This window comes from Entelurus aequoreus, linkage group LG13 (assembly GCF_033978785.1).
Source record: "Entelurus aequoreus isolate RoL-2023_Sb linkage group LG13, RoL_Eaeq_v1.1, whole genome shotgun sequence".
NCBI lineage: Eukaryota > Metazoa > Chordata > Actinopteri > Syngnathiformes > Syngnathidae > Entelurus > Entelurus aequoreus.
In genome coordinates, this window is record NC_084743.1 from 69,331,759 (window position 1) to 69,353,272 (window position 21,514).

Sequence of the window (21,514 nt, forward strand, 5' to 3'; positions counted from 1 at the left end):
CTCCGCCCCTCTCTTCACCCGAGTGTCCAAAACATGAGGCCGCAAATCCGATGACACAACTACAAAGTCGATCATGGAACTGCGGCCTAGGGTGTCCTGGTGCCAAGTGCACATATGAACACCCTTATGCTTGAACATGGTGTTCGTTATGGACAATCCGTGACGGGCACAAAAGTCCAATAACAAAACACCGCTCGGGTTCAGATCCGGGCGGCCATTCTTCCCAATCACGCCTCTCCAGGTTTCACTGTCGTTGCCAATATGAGCGTTGAAGTCATCTTGAGCATCCTTTTTGAAATACATTTTTTGTGTATGTGTATGCTCTCTACAGTGTAATTAGTAACTGTGAAAAATATAGAAATTAAAAAAAAATATACGTTTATTTAAAGCACTATAATGGTAAGATAATCTAGCTGGGGGTGTCTTTGGTATGTTTTTGGTTTAAAAAATACAACTTTTAGCAAAGAGGCCCCTTTAGGCGCCAACTGTGTTTTCTGACCATAAGAAATAACTTTTCTCTTCTTACCAGTATGCTTGGATAATTCTTTTGGGGAGGACTGCAGTTGGAAATGTGACGACTGCGTCAATGGAGCCTGTGGCGAAAATAAAGATGGCTGTGAATGTTCACCTGGATGGGTTGGCGTTATCTGCAATGAGAGTAAGTACAACTGTTCTATAGGGCTTGAACGTATGACGTGGTAACGCATTGCATTGTGGGTACTGCCGGACTCTGAATCCCTTGTTTACATGGCTGAATACAAGACTCTGTGCTTAGAGGTCAAAACATGGCGCCAAGGTGTGGGATAATTAAATTCCACAATCGTGGTCATTATTGCTTCAGGAAAAAAAAAGGATTTGTTGAGATTTTTCTCATTTCCAGCGTGAAAGCAAAGCCGAATGAAGCGGAGTTATGAAGCTTATAAAGAGATGGCAAATAGCCTGAAAAGCAGCCGTGAGACGATCAAACATGACTTTTAACGCCATCACCTGGTACATGTTGCTTTGTTCACTGCATTTTTAAACTGCATGCTAAATCTGAATCAAAGCATGTTTTATTTAGTGACACACGTAGCATTTAGTAGGGCCTTAGCATTAGCCAAGCAACTAGCTGCAGGTGACAAACAATATACAGTACTTTTGGAAAAAATAATGTTGTCTGTCTACTTTTAGTGTTGAGTAGGCACAAAAATTAATGAGTATTATTTTCGGGTAGAGTAGCACAGCGATCAAAGTATCTGAAAGTAATAATTGGCTTATTTTTTCCTATGGCACCCTTGTACCATCTCAAACACGTAAGAGATGAAAGCCGTGAATTATGCGCAATTTGAATGGAAGACAATGAGCCTTAACAGACTTTGCATTCCGAAATTCTTCACCGGTCTAAAAACTGACTCCATTGACGAAATATCTACAAGATTAGCTTTGACAATGGCGGTAGCTTATTCAAATCTCTTGTCCATTAGATGTACTCATATGGATCAATTCCACCAATTCAACTTATTTTTTGAAGGTAGCTGGCCTTTGGAATTGTCTCGGTGTGGTCCCTTGATTTTTATTTTATTTTGTACGATCCATTTGAATCCATTTTGTTGCTCTCTCTCACATTACTGTGGGTACAGTACAGCTATGTAAACAAAACCTACGTCCAGCAAAAATGGCTACCCGGCACCCACAATGCATTGCGAAATCACATGCCCTTTCGAGCCCTATACTATTCTATTGTATTCTGTTCATATTTGCTTTTTACCACACACACTATTGGCTCTAAATGCCTCCTTTAGTTTCAAATGTAGTTCAAAGAAAATTGTTTCTATGGGATGCTTTGGATTTTTTCAAATATTATACCAAACGATTAGATCTATTACTTATACCAACAATTATGTTTCAAATCAGATTAATCACACTTTTTGATTTTGATTAATCAGAGTGAATTACATGCTTGTTATCATTTATTTATTTATAAAAATGCCCCAATATTTTGACGAAAATGCAATTTTAGTGTCAGTATGTCATACAGGAACATTTAGTCTATTGCTGTCAAATTATTGATTTTACATTAAGTCCCATCAAATTGTATATTATCTATATCTTCCGCCCGAATGCAGCCGGGATAGGCTCCAGCCACCCCCGCAACCCCGAGAGGGACAAGCGGTCGAAAATGGATGTATGGATGGATATATATAATATGTTTGTTCCTTGCTCAACACATTTCTAGTCTACCTTGCGGAGGTGAGGCATCTTTGGGGAAATCTCAGAGCAGCAATGGGGAGATAACGTTTTATATTTATCAACTTTTTTTTTTGGTCATGATGGCAGTATGGACGCACGCACGCACACACAAAACCTGAATATTTTCCACCTTATTGGATGAAGCTACCTTTACCCAGAGGTGTGGTTAAATTTTAGAGTAAGATGGCCTACTGTGTGCATCGATGCAGGGTCATGTATTAAAACAGTCAGCTCCTCTGCGTAAGTGAGGTGGTAGTGTTGGGGGGATTTATAGACTTCTGAGCAAAAGAGCATCGGGGGAATCAATCCGTCGGCTACTGGATGAAGGCCAGGGTTCCACAGGCAGCCCGAGGCCAAGGATGTCCATTGCTGGCTTTAAAAAGCAAGGCTCTGCTCTTCCCATGCACTTCTGTGATTAATGACTTTGCGTTAAACTTTGAACTGGAGTCATGACAGGAAAGCCATGTGGAATAAGTCCATTAGGATCAACACACCACATATGTTTTCAAAGTGTAGGGATGCGAACCTAAGGGCCCCCAAACTCAAAGATGGAGCAGGGCCTCCGTACTATAAATGTGATATAAAATTGAGTTGTACATTAAACTGGGCTTTGTGCCATGTAAAAATGTACCTTAATATTACACATCCAATCCCTTCAATATTTAGTCCCTCCAGTATTTTGCGATGTCCAATTGTGCCAGTTCACGCAAATTCAACCAATCCCCGCAAATTATGTGCAGCCTTACAATCTTTTCCAATGTCTGCAACTTCACCGCATATTTTGGCTAATCAGCGTCCTTTTCGCCGAACAAATTTATCTCTGAGCGACGCTCAAACACGCCCTTCAACTGTCCAATCAAAACGTATGTTTGTTTGTTGTGTAGACGAAGAAGGGACATCAACGTGTAACAATATATCAACTCTTTAATGCTCAAATAGCACAGGTGTCGTACTGCGAAGCTCAGACCTACTTCTGGTTTCTGTCCATGGTGCTAAGCCTTCTGGGAAATGTAGTATGTAAACTTTTCACAACACACTGGCATCCTGACTTCCTTGTTTACATGTATTTATACATTTATTTAATCTATGTTTATCCAGGGTAACGCAATTAAAAATTTTTTTTTTATTTGCAATGCTGACCGGGCAAAAAGGCAGCATATATGCTCATATGAAACAAGTTCAATAAATTAAATATGGACTTTTTGAACCATAATCAATAACATGTTTAAAAAGTGTGGAAATCTTCCATCCAGCAGTATCGTTAAATATGAACAAGTTGAGTTGAGTTGAGTTGAGTTTGAGTTTATTTCGAACATGCAAGCTTACAACATGATACATCACAATTTCCAGTTTCTCTTTTCAACATGTTCGAAAAGGAGTAGGAAGAAGCAGAGCTTATTTAATCCTACCCCTTTTCTTTACATAACAGTTGCTGAAACTTTTTTTATTCACTTCCTGTTCTCAATTTTTTCACAATAAACTCCATATGTAATCACAATAAAAATAAATAAATAAATAATAGTAAGAATTTAATAATAATAATTGGTGAAGTAAGTCATATTTCATATGATGAGATAAGTAAGATTACTTTAAGAATGAATGAATGAATGGATGAAATAAATTGAAAATGTTTGTCATGGTTCTTCTTCTTTGTACTTTGTAAACACTTTGAGTTTGAAGAGTTTCTTGAAGTGGATCATATTAGTACATTGTTTGATTGCTTTGCTTAATCCATTCCATAATTTAATTTCACATACTGATATACTGAAGGTCTTAAGTGTCGTACGTGCGTACAAATGTTTTAAATTACATTTTTCTCTAAGATTATATTTCTCCTCTTTTGTTGAGAAGAATTGTTGTATATTCTTGGGTAGCAGGTTATAGTTTGCTTTGTGCATAATTTTAGCTGTTTGCAAATTCACTATGTCGTGGAATTTCAGTATCTTTGATTCAATAAATAAAGGATTTGTATGTTCTCTATATCCAACATTATGTATTATTCTAACTGATCTTTTTTGTAACACCGTTAATGAATGAAGTGTACTTTTGCAATTATTTCCCTATATTTCTACACAGTAGCTCAGATATGGTAACACTAGTGAGCAGTATAGACTATGAAGTGATTTTTTGTCTAGAACATGTTTTGCTTTATTCATTATTGACGTGTTTCTTGCTACTTTATGTTGTATATTTTTTACGTGAGATTTCCAGTTCAATTTATCATCAATCATTATACCTAGAAATTTGGTTTCATTTACTCTTTCAATTTCTATTCCGTCTATTTGTATTTGTGTTTGACTTTCTCTTCTACTGTTACAAAATAGCATTATTTTAGTTTTACTAAGATTCAACGATAGTCTGTTTTTGTCAAACCATCTTTTTAATTTGTTAATTTCTTCTGTTATTATTTGTATTATCTCCTGTGTGTTCTCTCCTGAACAAAAAGCCGTTGTATCATCCGCAAATAATACTAACTTTAAATCTTTTGTAACTTTACAAATGTCATTTATATAGAGATTGAATAATTTAGGTCCTAATATTGATCCCTGAGGTACACCACAGGATATATTTAGCGTTGTAGACATGTGTTCGCCTAGCTTCACGTATTGTTTCCTGTTCGTTAGATAACTTCTTATCCAGTTTAAGACTAACCCTCTGATGCCATATCGTTCTAGTTTTTTGATTAAAATATTGTGATTAATTGTGTCAAATGCTTTAGTTAGATCCATAAAAACTGCTGCTGCACATTTTTTACTGTCTATTGCATTGGTAATTTCTTCTGTAATTTCAATTAAAGCCATTGAAGTTGAGACATTAGCTCTGTATCCATATTGGTTCTCTTCGAGTATTCTATTTTTATTTATGAAACTCTCTAATCTGTTATTAAACAGTTTTTCAAGTGTACTTTTTCATGGCCCCCACATTCTTCTCCAGCTTGTCCACAGGGGACTTATGGACACGCCTGTAACAATCTGTGCCAATGTAAGAACGGAGGTACATGCGACTCGGTGACTGGGGAGTGTTCGTGCCCTCCCGGGGTAAAAGGTCTACTCTGCGAGGATGGTGAGTATTTTACACATATAAAAATGACAAAAATAAATGATATACAAAATGACATCCATTGTTATTGTAGTTATTGCTCATCCTAAAGTGTTGACTGATGTCATTCATGATTCCAGGTTGTCCAAAGGGTTATTTTGGAAGTCTTTGCATGAGAAAGTGCAACTGTCCAAACAGTGGCCGCTGTCATCGTCTGCACGGAGCTTGTTTGTGTCCCCCTGGGCTGTACGGTCGACGCTGCCATTTGCGTGAGTAGGAACTTGACCTTACGGTGCAGACTTCTTTTTAAAAGGTGTTTGAGGGCAATTCGACTGAATCGATGCCATTTGCGTCGCCGGGAAATGACATACAGCGGAACCTTGACTCACGAACCCCTCATTATACGAACTTTTCTATTTACGAACCACAGAGCAAACAAAATTATGTTTTTGTTGCATGAACCTTGTTTCAATATACGGACGTTTCATCCATCCATTGTGTGCCTCACAGCGCAGCCATTTTGTCCCCGGCAGCACATCCATTGGGGGCGGGCTGATTGCTTGTTACAGTGCTAGAGACTGTTTTAGCTTTTTCACAGCATTTGTTTGGTTTTGCTAGCTCAATATGAGTCCAAAGAAAGCACAGACAAGCTATGTGTGGTTTGAAACATTCAAGAAGTAAACACAGCACAGCGTTGGCGACACTGCTCCCTCCCCTTCTCTTCTGCTGCATGCCGAGAAGATTAACCAACAAGCTAAAGCGGATTTTATTTTCTATCCCTAATCATCGTAGCGACCTGGCTGTTAAAAGTTAAGGAGTTTTGTGATTTTAAACTGTGAGTGCGCCACAGGGCTAGTGGCGTGTCAGCAGGGCAGCTGCAAATGAGGACAGTTCAGCCAGTTGTTATTGTTTTGGCTTTGCTATTAGATAGAACGTTGAGTATGATTGTTTGATATACATAACTGTATAGCGCTTTATATTGTGTTCAAAGGGTACAAACCTTTACTAAAATATTAACTTTTGTTGAGGCTGGAACCCATTATTTATGTGTACATTGTTTCTTATGGAGAAATGTGCTTCAATCTACTAACTTTTCTATTTATGAACCCTTTATAGAACCAATTAAATATGTAAATCCAGGTTCCACTCTATACAAATGCATGATAAAGCTAACTGTAAAGTAAATTGTTTTATTGAGCAAGTACAATGATTAGATTGCATATTTGTAAGACTGTAGGAGTTCTTAACTTTTTGACCTCGGGGCTTAACTTTTCCACTAGAGGGGCCCGGGCCTCTTGGGTTCAGATCCGGGTGGCCGTTACGCCCAATCACGCCTGTCCAGGTTTCACGGTCGTTGCCAATGTGAGAGTAGAATTCCCCCAGCAGAACAAGGGAATCACCTGGGGGACCACTCTTCAGTACTCCCTCTCGGGAATCCTAAAAAGGCGGGAACTTTGAAATACTGTTTGGGGCATATGTGCAAACAACAGTCAGGACCCGTCCCCCCCACCTGGAGGCGGAGGGAAGCTACACTCTCGTCTGAGCAGCAAGTTTTGCCACCCCCGTCCGTCGCCTATCACTGCTCGGAACGTCAGAGTGGAAGAGAATCCAGCCCCTCTTGAGAGGACTGGTTCCAGAGCCCTAGCTCTGACTAGATCCAGCCGAAACTTCTCCAACTCGTGCACGAGCTCCTTCCCCGCCAGCGAGGTGACAATCCACGTCCCAAGGGCTAGCTTCTGTAGCCGAGGATCGGAACGCCAAAGACCCTGCCTTTAGCTGCCGCCCAGTTCACACTGTGCCCAACCTCTATTCCCCCCCCTAAGAGTAGTGAGCCCATTGGAGGGGGGACCCACGTTGCCTCTTTGGGCTGTGCCTGATTACCACGGAAGTTATATTATTAACTATTATTAATAGAAATGTCCGATAATATCGGCAGATAAATGCTTTAAAATCCCGATTTTCCCGGGAGACTCCCGAATTTCAGTGCCCCTCCCGAAAATCTCCCGGGGCAACCATTCTCCCGATTTCCACCCGGACAACATTATTGAGGGCGTGCCTTAAAGGCACTGCCTTTAGTGTCCTCTACAACCTGTCGTCACGTCCGCTTTTCCTCCATACAAACAGCGTGCCGGCCCAATCGCATAATATATGCGGCTTTTACACACACATTAGTGAATGCAAAGCATACTTGGTCAACAGCCATACAAGTCACACTGAGGGTGTCGTGTAAACAACTTTAACACTGTTACAAATATGCGCCACACTGTGAACCCACAACAAACAAGAATGACAAACACATTTCGGGAGAACATCCGCACCGTAACACAACATAAACACAACAGAACAAATACCCAGAACCCCTTGCAGCACTAACTCTTCCGGGACGCTACAATATACACCCCCCGCTACCACCATGTTGGCACTTTTTTCCATAACTGGAGTTGAAGTTGTTCTCTTATTTTGGAAAACCTTGTTTTTGATTGATTGATTGAAACTTGTATTAGTAGACTGCACAGTACAGTACATATTCCGTACAATTGACCACTAAATGGTAACACCCGAATAAGTTTTTCAACTTGTTTAAGTCGGGGTCCACGTTAATCAATTCATGGTAAAGTCACATTGTTTAATGCATCCAGCGGGGTATCACAACAAAATTAGGCATAATAATGTGTTAATCCCACGACTGTATACACTACCGTTCAAAAGTTTGGGGTCACATTGAAATGTCCTTATTTTTGAAGGAAAAGCACTGTACTTTTCAATGAAGATAACTTTAAACTAGTCTTAACTTTAAAGAAATACACTCTATACATTGCTAATGTGGTAAATGACTATTCTGGCTGCAAATGTCTGGTTTTTGGTGCAATATCTACATAGGTGTATAGAGGCCCATTTCCAGCAACTATCACTCCAGTGTTCTAATGGTACAATGTGTTTGCTCATTGGCTCCGAAGGCTAATTGATGATTAGAAAACCCTTGTGCAATCATGTTCACACATCTGAAAACAGTTTAGCTCGTTACAGAAGCTACAAAACTGACCTTCCGTTGAGCAGATTGAGTTTCTGGAGCATCATATTTGTGGGGTCAATTAAACGCTCAAAATGGCCAGAAAAAGAGAACTTTCATATGAAACTCGACAGTCTATTTTTGTTCTTAGAAATGAAGGCTATTCCACAAAATTGTTTGGGTGACCCCAAACTTTTGAACGGTAGTGTATATCAGTATCGGTTGATATCGGAATGGGTAATTAAGAGTTGGACAATATCGGAATATCGGATATGGGCAAAAAAGCCATTATCGGACATCTCTAATTATTAACCTTTGTCACACTCTCAGAAACACTTCCTCTAGTCTTAAACCCTTTTCTACACTCTTTTGTAACTGTAAAATATAAAATATTGGTACTCACAAATGATGATGCTAAAGAATGAGCTTTTTGGCGCAGTCTTTTGAGTAAGACACTGTTGCTGTTGTCCTTATTCTCTTTCTTCATGTTGCCAAGCGAAGTGTCATTGATTCTGTAAAGGCAGCTAGTAGATGGCAGCTCATACCAACCAAGCAATGCAGAGGTTCATCTTTTCTCCGATGGTAAGCAGCTTACTTTGAGGCTTGGGGCGCAGAACTTTTTGGATGACACGGAAGGGCTTCAAATAAATCTATTAAGACAAAAACAATGGCGCAAACACACAAACATCAGCTGCCAGGACAGAGAGAACACAGTGCTCTGTGATTGGTCCGCCATCAGCCAATAGTGTGCCGTGTATGATGTCACCTGGGCTGGATGTTGTTGACAAAATACAGAAATTGACGTTTAATTCGAGAGTTACAACAATAAAATGGCACAGATTCCCGTAGAATGGCCTTGAATACTATCAATAACAAATGGTTACATGGCTTTTAGCGGTACATTATGTACAGTAGGAAAGGAATTCATATGGCCTCATTCCTGGGTGGAAGGGGGGGGGGTAATCATTTGGCAATGCGTTTTGCTGCAAATGATGGAAAGCGCCACTCCACATAGCAACTGATGCTGTGCTCAAAGTTGGAATTGCCACAAAACACATTTTAAGATATTCAACACTCTACTGCCATTTGGCGGCTAAAGTGGATAGTACACCCCCCCAATTTGTCACGTTTCATGTGTCAGGTAAACCGCAAGAAATGGGGCCATATGAATCCCCTTCCTACTGTACAAATAATGTACACATCCTCAGGTTTTTTTCACTGTGAAATCTTGCTTAGATTTCGGTTTCAGTCGTGTTTAGTCGTTTGGAAGGTGGCAGCAGGTAAGAGGGCAACTCACGCGGGAGCCAATGGCCTTCGAGTTTACCTTCAATAAGGTGGACAGCCAAAGCAAACTCCTCATTGTCCAACATACCATCACCATCGACATCTGACAGCCGCCAGATATGTGCAAGCACTGAATTGGGCAGAAGGGTTGTCATCATCCACGCTTTGACTTTGGTGCCACTCAGTTTGCCCTCGTTTGGGCTGAGGTTGTAGAAGATCTCGTCATACTTTGGCTTGTGTCTCTCCACGACCCACTCGTGGAGGTCCTGGTCGCTGTCTTCTTTGAGTTCTTTGAAGGGATGTCTCTTGTAATGTTGGCGCCTGAACGTTCCGAGGAACTCGCCATCGAGCACGCCCGGGAGGGATTTCTTTATCACTTCTTGTTGCTGCAGCATGGGCACCAGGTTTGCTATGTCGTTGTTTAGGAGTTTATCGAGCGAAGCCATCAGACTCGGTTTGAGTTTCTTGAACTTGGAGAAATTCTGACCCAGGAGCTGCTCCTGAAAGAGTAAAGTTGCAAAGAACTAATTAAGGCAGGGAAGAATTTATACTCTGTATCAGAGGATGTCGATGTTTTCCAGGCCAAGGACCCCCAAACTGATGTAGAGAAGGAGTGGGGACCCTTTACTTATATATCTTCTATGAAATTATGATTTTATTTTAAGATAAACTGCTCCGAAAGGTACGGTTGTGCAATACGGACAATATTCAAATAATAACAGTAAATTGAATGAATTCACCAAAATATAAGAAAAGACCAACCTTGTGTGTTTATTGAGGACATTTAGATAATAACTGGCTGTGCAATTTTGCATAGCTGAGATTTTAGATGCAAGCCGATATATTCTATACGTTTTTTTTGCTGATATCGGACCAATATCCGATATCAGTATCGGCTCGGGCACCCCGAGTAAAAACTGCATTATAAGCTACTTTACACAGAGTCTGTGGTAATGTTTTACTGCAGTAGATGGTCCTGAGCAACGTCAAATCAGCTATGTACTCAAAATCCGATACTCTAAAACTTCTGATACAATCATTTGTCATTTCCCATCCGGCAACGCTCGTCTTTGATCTCATAAAATTGTGCAGGTTTATGTCTGCTTACTTTGTAGCTACCCCCAAACGTTTTGTTCAGCAGCAAATGTTCAATAATCCAAATTCTTGTCATAGTTGCTGGCTTTGCGTTTAGGTTTAGGCTTACGTTAAATGAATGGTACATTTTCTTCCGGGTCATTCCTTAAGTGGTTAGGCTGTGTTAAGCAGTGTGAGTGGTAGCAGCATGTAAACCTGACCTGCATCTTGGTGCAGTCGGGGAAATCTCCTGCTGGAACTCGGTGTTGCTGCTGGATCTTGGTGAAAATGACAGGAAGCTGGTAGATCAGATTGTGCTTCGTGCTCTCTTTGCAAAAAAAAGTTGGCATCTCTTGCTTCAAATAGCTGATAATGTGTGCATGGGCCTAAGAGGGCGAGAAAGCAAACATTTAATAAAACTATTGGTGTCCCCGTACAATCTTTTTATTTTCATTACGACAACGACATTGGAGCCATGAGTATTGGCCGACACCGATATTGATCCGATACGATATCAGCAGGAATCATACATACTTCTGCTATTTTGTAGTGTCGTATGTTAAAAAAGGTTGGATCAAGTGAAATTAGTCAGAGAACAATGTAGGTACGAAAAACAATAATATTTATTACTAACCATCTGGAATGTTGTCTTTAAGTTTTAATGGAGTGGCAGTTTGTTTTTTAGTGACACCTACTGCATCATTAAGTCAGTCTCATGATGCAGCGAATTGATTGTTACTGGATACTTTCTAATACACTTCTGCCTTGGACATATTATTTTTGTATACTTATGTTGACAAATATGGTGTTTTAGACTGCTGTATTGTGCAATTAAGGCAATTGTTCTCAATTATTTTCTGTGACACAATTATTTTATTTACACGCACCCCCCAAATGAGTGAGTTGGTGTAATTACCTTTTAGATATTGATGATAAATTGCACCACTTGTGGATTTATGTTGTTTGAGAGGGATTTTCCTATGGTATTAAAAACTTGTTAAAACGGTTGGCTCGATCGTCATCATTTCGTTTGCATTTGGCGTCAGAAAGGATAATAGTTTGTTGACCCCGGCTGAGAATCGTATTCAGTACCTTCCAATATTGCTTTGGATTTTCATAACAAGCCTGTGTATTTCTGTTTCGTCTGGCTATTATTGAAAGTGTCAATTTATTTTTTGTATTTTGTATATATTTCTTTGTTTTCATGAGTTTGATTAACTGTATCTGTCAAGATATACGCTATTACACTATTGCCTCTAATTCCCCCCCTCGGGGGCCCAACCCACTATTTGTGAAGCACTGAATTAAGGACACTTATTATCTATGTCTAGCTTGCGTGCTATTGTGTGCTTAGCTGTTGTGTAGCGCCTAGCTTCAAGTAGCCTGCCATGTTTACCTTTTGTAAATTACTTGACTAAAGTGTGTGCTTACTGGAGGACATTCCGCTGTCCATATTTATGTCCACTGTAATATTACACGCAGTTTGAACCGTAACATTGTGGTTAAATATAGCAAAATAAAACACAAATCACTTGAGTGATTATTTGGCGTTCCACTAAATAGAGCCGGCGTATACCACTAGTTGTACATAAAAGTTCAAGTTAAAGTACCAATGATTGTCACACACACACTCTGTGTGCCGAAATTATTCTCTGCATTTGACCCATCACCCTTGATCACCCCCTGGGAGGTGAGGGGAGCAGTGAGCAGCAGCGGTGGCCGCGGCCGGGAATATTTTTTGTGATTTAATCCCCAATTCCAACCCTTGATGCTGAGTGCCAAGCAGGGAGTGTACCAAAGTTTGAGAATCACTGGTTTAGATTTAGCTGATATCATCCTAATACTTTTTTGCTGATATCGGACTAATACTGTATATCAGGGGTGTCCAAACTTTTTCTACTGAGGGCCGCATATGAAAAAATTAAAGCCTGCGGGGGCCATTTTGATAGTTTTCATTTTCAAATCATAACAAAATATATGGATTTTTTTTTTTTTTTACCTTTAGGGCTCCCGGGGACCATACAGTTTCTAAGTCATTAAAATGTTAAAAACAAGTCAAATTATTTTTTTATTTAACGCTTACAGTAAATCTCTACAGTATATATATATATGATATAAAATTTAAAAAACCAAAAAGGTTTTATGCCTTTTCTGTCAAGACAACTTTGTTTTTTATAATAAAACTCAAATATGCAGTATTTCCCCCACTGCCCAAAACATTCAGAAAGCAATGTTTGATGTGAAGTAATTAGAGCCTTAAAAACATCAATAATGCAAGACACCATTGATATTAATTCATTGTTATTTTTGAGTAATCACACTGAAAAGATAAATAAAATCCCATTAAATATATTTAGGATACAAAAGGTGCCCCACTCAAAGTGATACATTTGTATTAGTTTTTTTTTTACTTTCAACACTTAAGTTACGAGATCAACTTCAGATATATCTGTCAATTTTAGGTTTGAACTATCATTTTGTTTGTTTTATGCTCTTTTGTCAAAGAAAACGTTGATGTTTTTGTATGGCAACCACACAATATATGCAATATTTTCCACATAAAACATTTTAAAGTGAAATATTTGAAATAATTGGAGCCTTGAATAGGTCAATAATTCATTATAACATTGATTTTTTTATTTTTTTTAAGCAATGGCAAAAAAAGAAAAATAAAGCTAGACAAAAGAAAAAAAACAGCCTGCTTGGCAGCTTTGTGTCAACATTGCAACTTTTTCTAGTTAATGTTTATTTTTTCAATAGCATTTCCAGAATGTGTGGCGGGCCGATAAACAATTAGCTGCGGGCCGCACTTTGGACACCCCTGCTGTATATGATATTGCTATCAGATCGAGACACCACGAAATAAAACACCAACATGAGTAGACTCTCTTACCCTCACCAGCCGGGCTCTCTTCACCAAGTCATTCAGTTTCCTCACGGCAGCGTTATGTGGAAGGTTCCTTATGTCGGCCAAGAGATCCTCCTCCTCCAGCTCGATCAGTTCGTAGTGGTCACACGTTTGTCTTGGCTCTGACCAAAACGATCCGATGTAAACTCGCAAAATCTCAGGCGTCCTAAACACTTTGCCCAACGACCACATGAGGGCGCCATATACTCTCATGAGTTGCTGGGAGTCGACCCTGTCGGCCTTGTTCAGGACCACTCGTAACTTGTCCTCGTAGCCAAACAGAGCCCCGAAGGCCCGGGTGAGCTCATCTGAGAACTCCAGCTTGTGTGCGTCGAACAGCAGGATTATTCGATCCACACGCTCGGCGAACCAGCGCAGCACGGCTGGGAAGTCGTAGCCTGAGGAGGAGGAACACAGGGTTTTCATTAGCGCCCCGTGGTAATGAGGTCTGCCTCGGTGCCTCAAGGAGCAAGAAACATGTAACATATCCCAGTGGCCCCCACTGCTTTCAGCCATTTCAGTTCCACCCACAGATCAACGTGTCAATAAAACACAGCAGAGAACAGCTATGATACTTTCTGCTCGTCTCCTTCCAACACTGTCACAATGTTCTCATCTGTTGTGGTTACCACTCAAACCAATTTTATTGAACTTTGCATAAGTCAGATTCTTTCTTTTGTTACATCTGTTTTTACTACAGTCTTGATATCAACTGGATATCTGCAGATGCTACAAGAAAAACACGAGAAAAACTGGTATCTGAACTCACCCCTGCTTAGTTTTTTCCTTGCTGCAGTTAAAATGCCCGGTGTGTCGATGATGCTGATACTCTCAAGGACCTGATTGGGCATCTGCACACACTGAAACCTGGAATTAGATTATTATATCACTTTATAAATTAATAAAAAGGCCCCCAAACGATGAAAATATGTAATCATATGATTTCTCTTTTACATTTTAATTAAAACTTTACTTTAATCAAAACAAATCAAATTTTGTCCAGAGTTAACTCATGATTAGTCGCAAAGAGGTTTTTAAAAAAAATCTTTATTAAGTATACCTTTTTAAAATGCACACACAACATGGGACTTGACAATATATGATTATGCAAATGTTTGTTTATTAAACATTATGCTTTTTTAAACAGTTCAACACAACAATCTTATTATGAAAATAAATAAATACATTAAAAAAAAAAATTAAAAAAAAAAAAAAAATATATATAAATACACTACCGTTCAAAAGTTTGGGGTCACATTGAAATGTCCTTATTTTTGAAGGAAAAGCACTGTACTTTTCAATGAAGATAACTTTAAACTAGTCTTAACTTTAAAGAAATACACTCTATACATTGCTAATGTGGTAAATGACTATTCTAGCTGCAAATGTCTGGTTTTTGGTGCAATATCTACATAGGTGTATAGAGGCCCATTTCCAGCAACTATCACTCCAGTGTTGGTACAATGTGTTTGCTCATTGGCTCAGAAGGCTAATTGATGATTAGAAAACCCTTGTGCAATCATGTTCACACATCTGAAAACACTTTAGCTCGTTACAGAAGCTACAAAACTGACCTTCCTTTGAGCAGATTGATATATATATATATATATATATATATATATATATATATATATATATATATATATATATATATATATATATATATATATTTAAGAACAAGAATGGACTGTCGCGTTTCAGATGAAAGTTCTCTTTTTCTGACCATTTTGAGCGTTTAATTGACCCCACAAATGTGATGCTCCAGAAACTCAATCTGCTCAAAGGAAGGTCAGTTTTGTAGCTTCTGTAACGAGCTAAACTGTTTTCAGATGTGTGAACATGATTGCACAAGGGTTTTCTAATCATCAATTAGCCTTCTGAGCCAATGAGCAAACACATTGTACCAACACTGGAGTGATAGTTGCTGGAAATGGGCCTCTATACACCTATGTAGATATTGCACCAAAAACCAGACATTTGCAGCTAGAATAGTCATTTACCACATTAGCAATGTATAGAGTGTATGTCTTTAAAGTTAAGACTAGTTTAAAGTTATCTTCATTGAAAAATAAGGACATTTTAATGTGACCCCAAACTTTTGAACGGTAGTGTATACATACATGTATATATAGTCCAGGTTACTGTGGTTTATCCGTTATACAGTGCTCAATACCGGGGTAGAGCAGGTTACCCTGCTCTTTAGGGCAATAAACTCCCCTAAAGAGCAGGGAAACCTGTGAAACAGGTTTGTAGGGATGAAATAGCCTCCGTGTTTTTTTCTTGATCTAATGTACATACAGGTATGTATATATATTAGGGCTTTCAAGTGATAATTTTTGAAATCAGATTAATCACACTCTAATTCTGTGATTAATCATGATCGATCACAGGTTATTATTTGCTTGCATGAATAACATTTTCTTTAAAAAAAATACCGTAATATTTAAATACAAGTGCAATTTTGTAGTCAGAATGTCGTACGGGAACTGTTTTACTGAACTGCAAGTCATTGATTTGCTCAAAACTTGGTGACAGTAAGTACAGTAAGAATTAAGTGCAGATTAATTTTTTTCAAATAGAAATATTTTCTAACTTGATAAAAATATACATATTTCTTTAACAGGGGTTGGTCCTGCTTAACTTAAAAGAGAATAAAGTCAGTGTGCATCTTTATGATAGAGCAGGTCTCCAACTTTCATCACTGTGAAAACTACTGTTAGAAAAAGAGAGGGTGAGATATTTGTTTCACTAATATAACATTTCAATTGTGCTTTATTTAGGAAGGAGATCTCCTCTCAGCAAGACTATTGTCTTTATTCTATGTTGTGTAATTTATCATTAAATAAAAGCATTACACACACTCATAGCTCATTAAAGTGGAATAAATGACACGCCATTAATAGTTTTAAGCCACATACCTCAAACTGGAAGTGTAATATCCACATTAGATGACGTGTGCTGGACCTCGGACCAACTGCACTCAGTTACGAAACAAACACGCTCATATAAATATTGCGCTTATTGCAACCAGAGACAGGAGAACACTTGTATTTAAACTCTCATACACTTACTTTCGTTACAGTATCTGCTGCACTGACAAGATGCCTGCTCCTGCGTGTTGGCCAAACTGCAGAGTCAAAACTGGCGTGTGATGTCACAATTTACCTTGTTCTTTTACAGGGCGCGACAACCCGGGAACATGAAAACAAAAATAATCGGCTCTGTTGGCCACTTAGTTAATAAAATTACTGGACAAGTGCGCCACTTGACTGCTCAATACTTTTGTTTCTAAATACGAAATGATTCCGTGTTTCAAGGGACCTTTGGCAACCCTATTTAAGTAGCATTTATGCTAGCGGCGCCATCCTCACATTCATGTTTTGCTTTAAACTTGAACAGAAAAACAAGCCCAAATAAGGAACCACACGTTCAAAAACATGCCCAAAAATATGCAACCTGCGACTCATGAATTCTGCAGGCGAGTTTAGGAAAATTCAAGCCTAATGTCGCTTATTGTAAGCGTACATGGCAACACTGCTAGTATTTCTAGTAGGTAGGAACTCACACCGACAGTGGATGGACATAACTTTGGTCTTGTAAAGAGAGCGACCTGCCAGGGCTTCAAAAAAAATTGTGCCGTTAAAGGAAACTTTCGGTAACTTGTTACCTTCGCGTTAACGTTGACAGCCCTAATTAATACATCAAATGGGGAGTGGTGTGAAAATTCCAATTAAGATTAAGGACTGCAATCAATGTTCCCTCTAATTTTTCATGTGTGTGAGCAAACGCACAAACTCCCTGAGCATTCAGTGGAGCACATGTGAGCAACATCAGACGTGCACACTGTGGCTACACCAGCGTCACACCTGTCCCAAACCTGACATCATAACAATTTAAAATGTTTTATTATAATAATCAAATGACAGCAGTCATTTTTTAATGAGAGTATTTTCTGATATACGTGATTTGGCCCTCTTACAATGACAATAACAAAAAAAAACCCATGTTTTTCATGACCTATGTGCTAGTATTGTATGTCTGGCTGCGGGTCCTGCCTTTAAAAGAAATGTTACCCCTTTCAGAGATTACATTTAGTTCCTGTAACTTTCTGTCTGTAAAATACATCTTTTTATTAGCATTTATGAAATCTAGTGACAATATTTCATGAATAATATCCTTAGATTAACATTCTTAATAAATGGCAGTAAAATAAGCACACATCTGATTGTGGAGTCAGAGTGTTACAACCTGGCATTTACACATTGTGTGGCGTTGGGGTTGTCTGACTTTTTGTGTGGCCATAAACGCAGCACTGGCTAAGTGCCATGAGTGCTTGTGTTGGTGTAGGTGAGAGAGCGAGCGGCTTCTGTTGAAACGACGGATGATAATGTTGGTTTAAGCCTGGTTTGTATGGCAGAAAATTACCAGTTTTTATATATAAAAGTTTTTTTTACTCATGTTTTTGGTGTGGTTACAAACAGTTTTGCTCAATAAAGTGATTGATGGAATTCCTGTCCGTAAAGTGTCTCGACAGACGATAATTGAACTGTGTTGACAAAGATTGTTTTATTCATTGGGGCCACTCTTGTTGTCACCTGTCACTCACAGAGTTGCATTGCAAAATCATACAGAATAAATTGTAATGTGTTTATTTTGTTTAAAGTTCAGATGGGATTTTTGATTTCCTGCGCGGCATTAATTTGCTTTGCGCAGAGGACACGTGAGCGGTGCGCAATTGCACAGGCGCGCACCTTAGAGGGAACGTTGACTGCAATGCAGGTTAATAGATCATAGAAATCTTCAGATACCAGACCATGGTAAGAGCTGTGATCTTGGGGTAGTGCGATATAGACGATATACAGTAAATTAAATTTGAATGCTATAGTTATATCGTGTTGATGACGCATTTTAGCTGTGTTCTATAAATGTAATAGTGACGAAAGAATGAGCGTGTCCTCAACGCAATGTAGCGTCTTTGCTAATGTCCCTCCACAGTGCAGAGCCACTTCCAAGTCACCAAATCTCGCCTCCATGGCGGCAAATAAACTTCTTTTTACAAATCCTCACTGACAAGGAATAGCTAAACATGCTACACACTGCAGGAGGATATGCTCACCACTAAGACCGCTTGAATGTAAACATTCGCTTATTAATCCACTGAACTCCAACAGTGTGGTGCCCTCTTCTACTCTCTGTGAACAATTTTGGACATTTTTCACAGAGAAAATATCAATGATTAGACTGTCCCTTCCTGCTGCTGTAGTCTCTGTGGAAACATGTCTTACTGCCTTTGAGTGTTTTGAGCCAGTGTTTTGATTGATTGATTGATTGAGACTTTTATTAGTAGGTTGCACAGTGAAGTACATATTCCGTACAATTGACCACTAAATGGTAACACCCGAATAAGTTTTTCAACTTGTTTAAGTCGGGGTCCACTTAAATTGATTCATGATACAGATATATACTATCATATATACTATCATCATAATACAGTCACGCAAGATAATGACATTGAATTATTTACATTATTTACAATCATGGGTGTGGAGGGGGGCGGGGGGGGGGGTAGGATATGGACAGCAAGTAGTGGACATAGAGAGAGAGAGAGAGAGAGAGAGAGAGAGAGAGAGAGAGAGAGAGAGAGAGAGAGAGAGAGAGAGATCAGAAGGCATAAGAAAAAGTATCTGCATTTGATTGTTTACATTTGATTATTAGCAATCCGGGGAGGGTGTTAGTTTAGGGTTGTAGCTGCCTGGAGGTGAACTTTTATTGCGGTTTTGAAGGAGGATAGAGATGCCCTTTCTTTTATACCTGTTGGGAGCGCATTCCACATTGATGTGGCATAGAAAGAGAATGAGTTAAGACCTTTGTTAGTTCGGAATCGGGGTTTAACGTGGTTAGTGGAGCTCCCCCTGGTGTTGTGGTTATGGCGGTCATTTACGTTAAGGAAGTAGTTTGACATGTACTTCGGTATCAGGGAGGTGTAGTGGATTTTATAGACTAGGCTCAGTGCAAGTTGTTTAACTCTGTCCTCCACCTTGAGCCAGCCCACTTTAGAGAAGTGGGTAGGAGTTAGGTGGGATCTGGGGTGGAGGTCTAGAAGTAACCTGACTAGCTTGTTCTGAGATGTTTAGAGTTTAGATTTGAGGGTTTTGGAGGTGCATGCGTAATCGAAAAAGGGTTGAACGAGAGTTCCCGCCAGAATCCTCAAGGTGCTTTTGTTGACCAGAGAGGAGATTCTGTAGAGAAATCTCGCTCGTTGGTTAACCTTTCTGATTACCTTGGTTGCCATTTTATCACAGGAAAGGTTAGCCTCTAGAATGGAACCTAGGTAGGTGACCCACTTTTATGGTGAAGTCATTGACTTTCTTAAGGTTGTCCCACGCCCTCCCTGAATTAACAAAAATAGCTCAACAGATAAAACCGTCTGCATGTCCACTGGACATTATCCCATGTCGGCTTTTTAAATATGTTTTTAACTCTATTGGGCCTTTTAGTGTCCACCTAGTCAATTCCTCCCTGAGGTGTGGATGTTTCCCAAACTCCTTGAAACATGCTGTTGTCCAGCCATTAATCAAAAAAGAATAACCTTGACCCCAATATTTTATCAAATTTTAGACCAATCTCAAAGTTGCCTTTTTTATCCAAGGTCCTAGAGAAGGTTATTTATGATCAACTTCTTCCTTATCTTAACTCAAATGATATTGGGGAAAAATTCCAGTTTGGTTTGAAATCACAACACAGCACAGAAACTGCCCTTTTAAGAGTTTTTAATGACCTGCTTTTAGCTGTGGACTCAGGTCAATCTGCAGTTCTTGTGCTTTTAGATTTGACAGCTGCTTTTGATACTGTGGACTACAGCATTCTTTTAACTCGCCTTGAGTCTTGTGTGAGTATTAGGGGAACAGCTCTAAAATGGTTCCAGTCATTTTTGACCAGCAGAAGATTTTCTGTAAACCTAGGCCAATACTCCTCCTCTGAGTCTCCCCTTAAGTATGGTGTACCCAAAAGTAAAATTTTAGCACCTGTCCTCTTTTCTTTATGCATGCTTTGCCTGGGTGCTGTTTTTAAAAAAGCACAATGTCTCTTTTCACTGTTTCGCAGACGCTATTCAAATATATCTGCATGTAACAGTAGGCAACACCCAGGTTGCGATGACTACTCTGCAGAACTGTTTGCATGATATACAGGAATGGTTGGGGGCCAATTTTTTTATACTTAAACAAAAATAAAACAGAAAGCGTCGTATTTGGTCAAACAAACCGGCTGCAAGGACATGACAGTGCTCTTGGTGCTCTGTCATCATATTGCCACACGTCAGCAAGGAGCCTTGGAGTCACTTTTGACAGCTTGCTTAAAGGCCTACTGAAATGAATTTTTTTTATTTAAACGGGGATAGCAGATCTATTCTATGTGTCATACTTGATCATTTCGCGATATTGCCATATTTTTGCTGAAAGGATTTAGTATAGAACAACGACGATAAAGATTGCAACTTTTGGTATCTAATAAAAAAAAGGCTTGCACCTACCGGAAGTAGCGTGACGTAGTCAGTTGAACATATACGCAAAGTTCCCTATTGTTTACAATGATGGCCGCATGAAGTGAGAGAGATTCGGACCGAGAAAGCGACAATTTCCCCATTAATTTGAGCGAGGATGAAAGATTTGTGGATGAGTAGAGTGCAAGTGAAGGACTAGTGGGGAGTTGAAGCTATTCAGATAGGGAAGATGCTGTGAGAGCCGGGGGTGACCTGATATTCAGCTGGGAATGACTACAACAGTAAATAAACACAAGACATATATATACTCTATTAGCCACAACACAACCAGGCTTATATTTAATATGCCACAAATTAATCCTGCATAAAAACACCTGCGTGTTTGTTATGCTAGCTCCTAGCTCCTCTGCTAGCTCCTAGCTCCATAGAACACGCCAATACAATTCAAACACCTGATCAACACACACAA

At 39.3% G+C, this 21,514-nt stretch overlaps 1 protein-coding gene and 1 pseudogene across 2 annotated transcripts in view; one reads left to right on the forward strand and one right to left on the reverse strand.

Annotated features, from left to right (window-relative positions):
- LOC133663041 (multiple epidermal growth factor-like domains protein 6) overlaps nt 1–21,514 on the forward strand; it is a 144,026-nt pseudogene that overhangs the window by 62,765 nt on the left and 59,747 nt on the right.
- LOC133663667 (EH domain-containing protein 2-like) overlaps nt 9,488–21,514 on the reverse strand; it is a 92,197-nt gene continuing 80,170 nt past the window's right edge. For both annotated transcript variants that reach the window (XM_062068347.1, XM_062068348.1), the window contains 4 exons: nt 14,314–14,411; nt 13,530–13,942; nt 10,858–11,022; nt 9,488–10,062 (listed from right to left, as the gene is read on the reverse strand). In XM_062068347.1, coding sequence (XP_061924331.1) covers nt 9,511–10,062; nt 10,858–11,022; nt 13,530–13,942; nt 14,314–14,411 — 1,228 coding nt within the window. In that variant the 3' untranslated portion in view covers nt 9,488–9,510. The remainder of the gene's footprint in view (nt 10,063–10,857; nt 11,023–13,529; nt 13,943–14,313; nt 14,412–21,514) is intronic.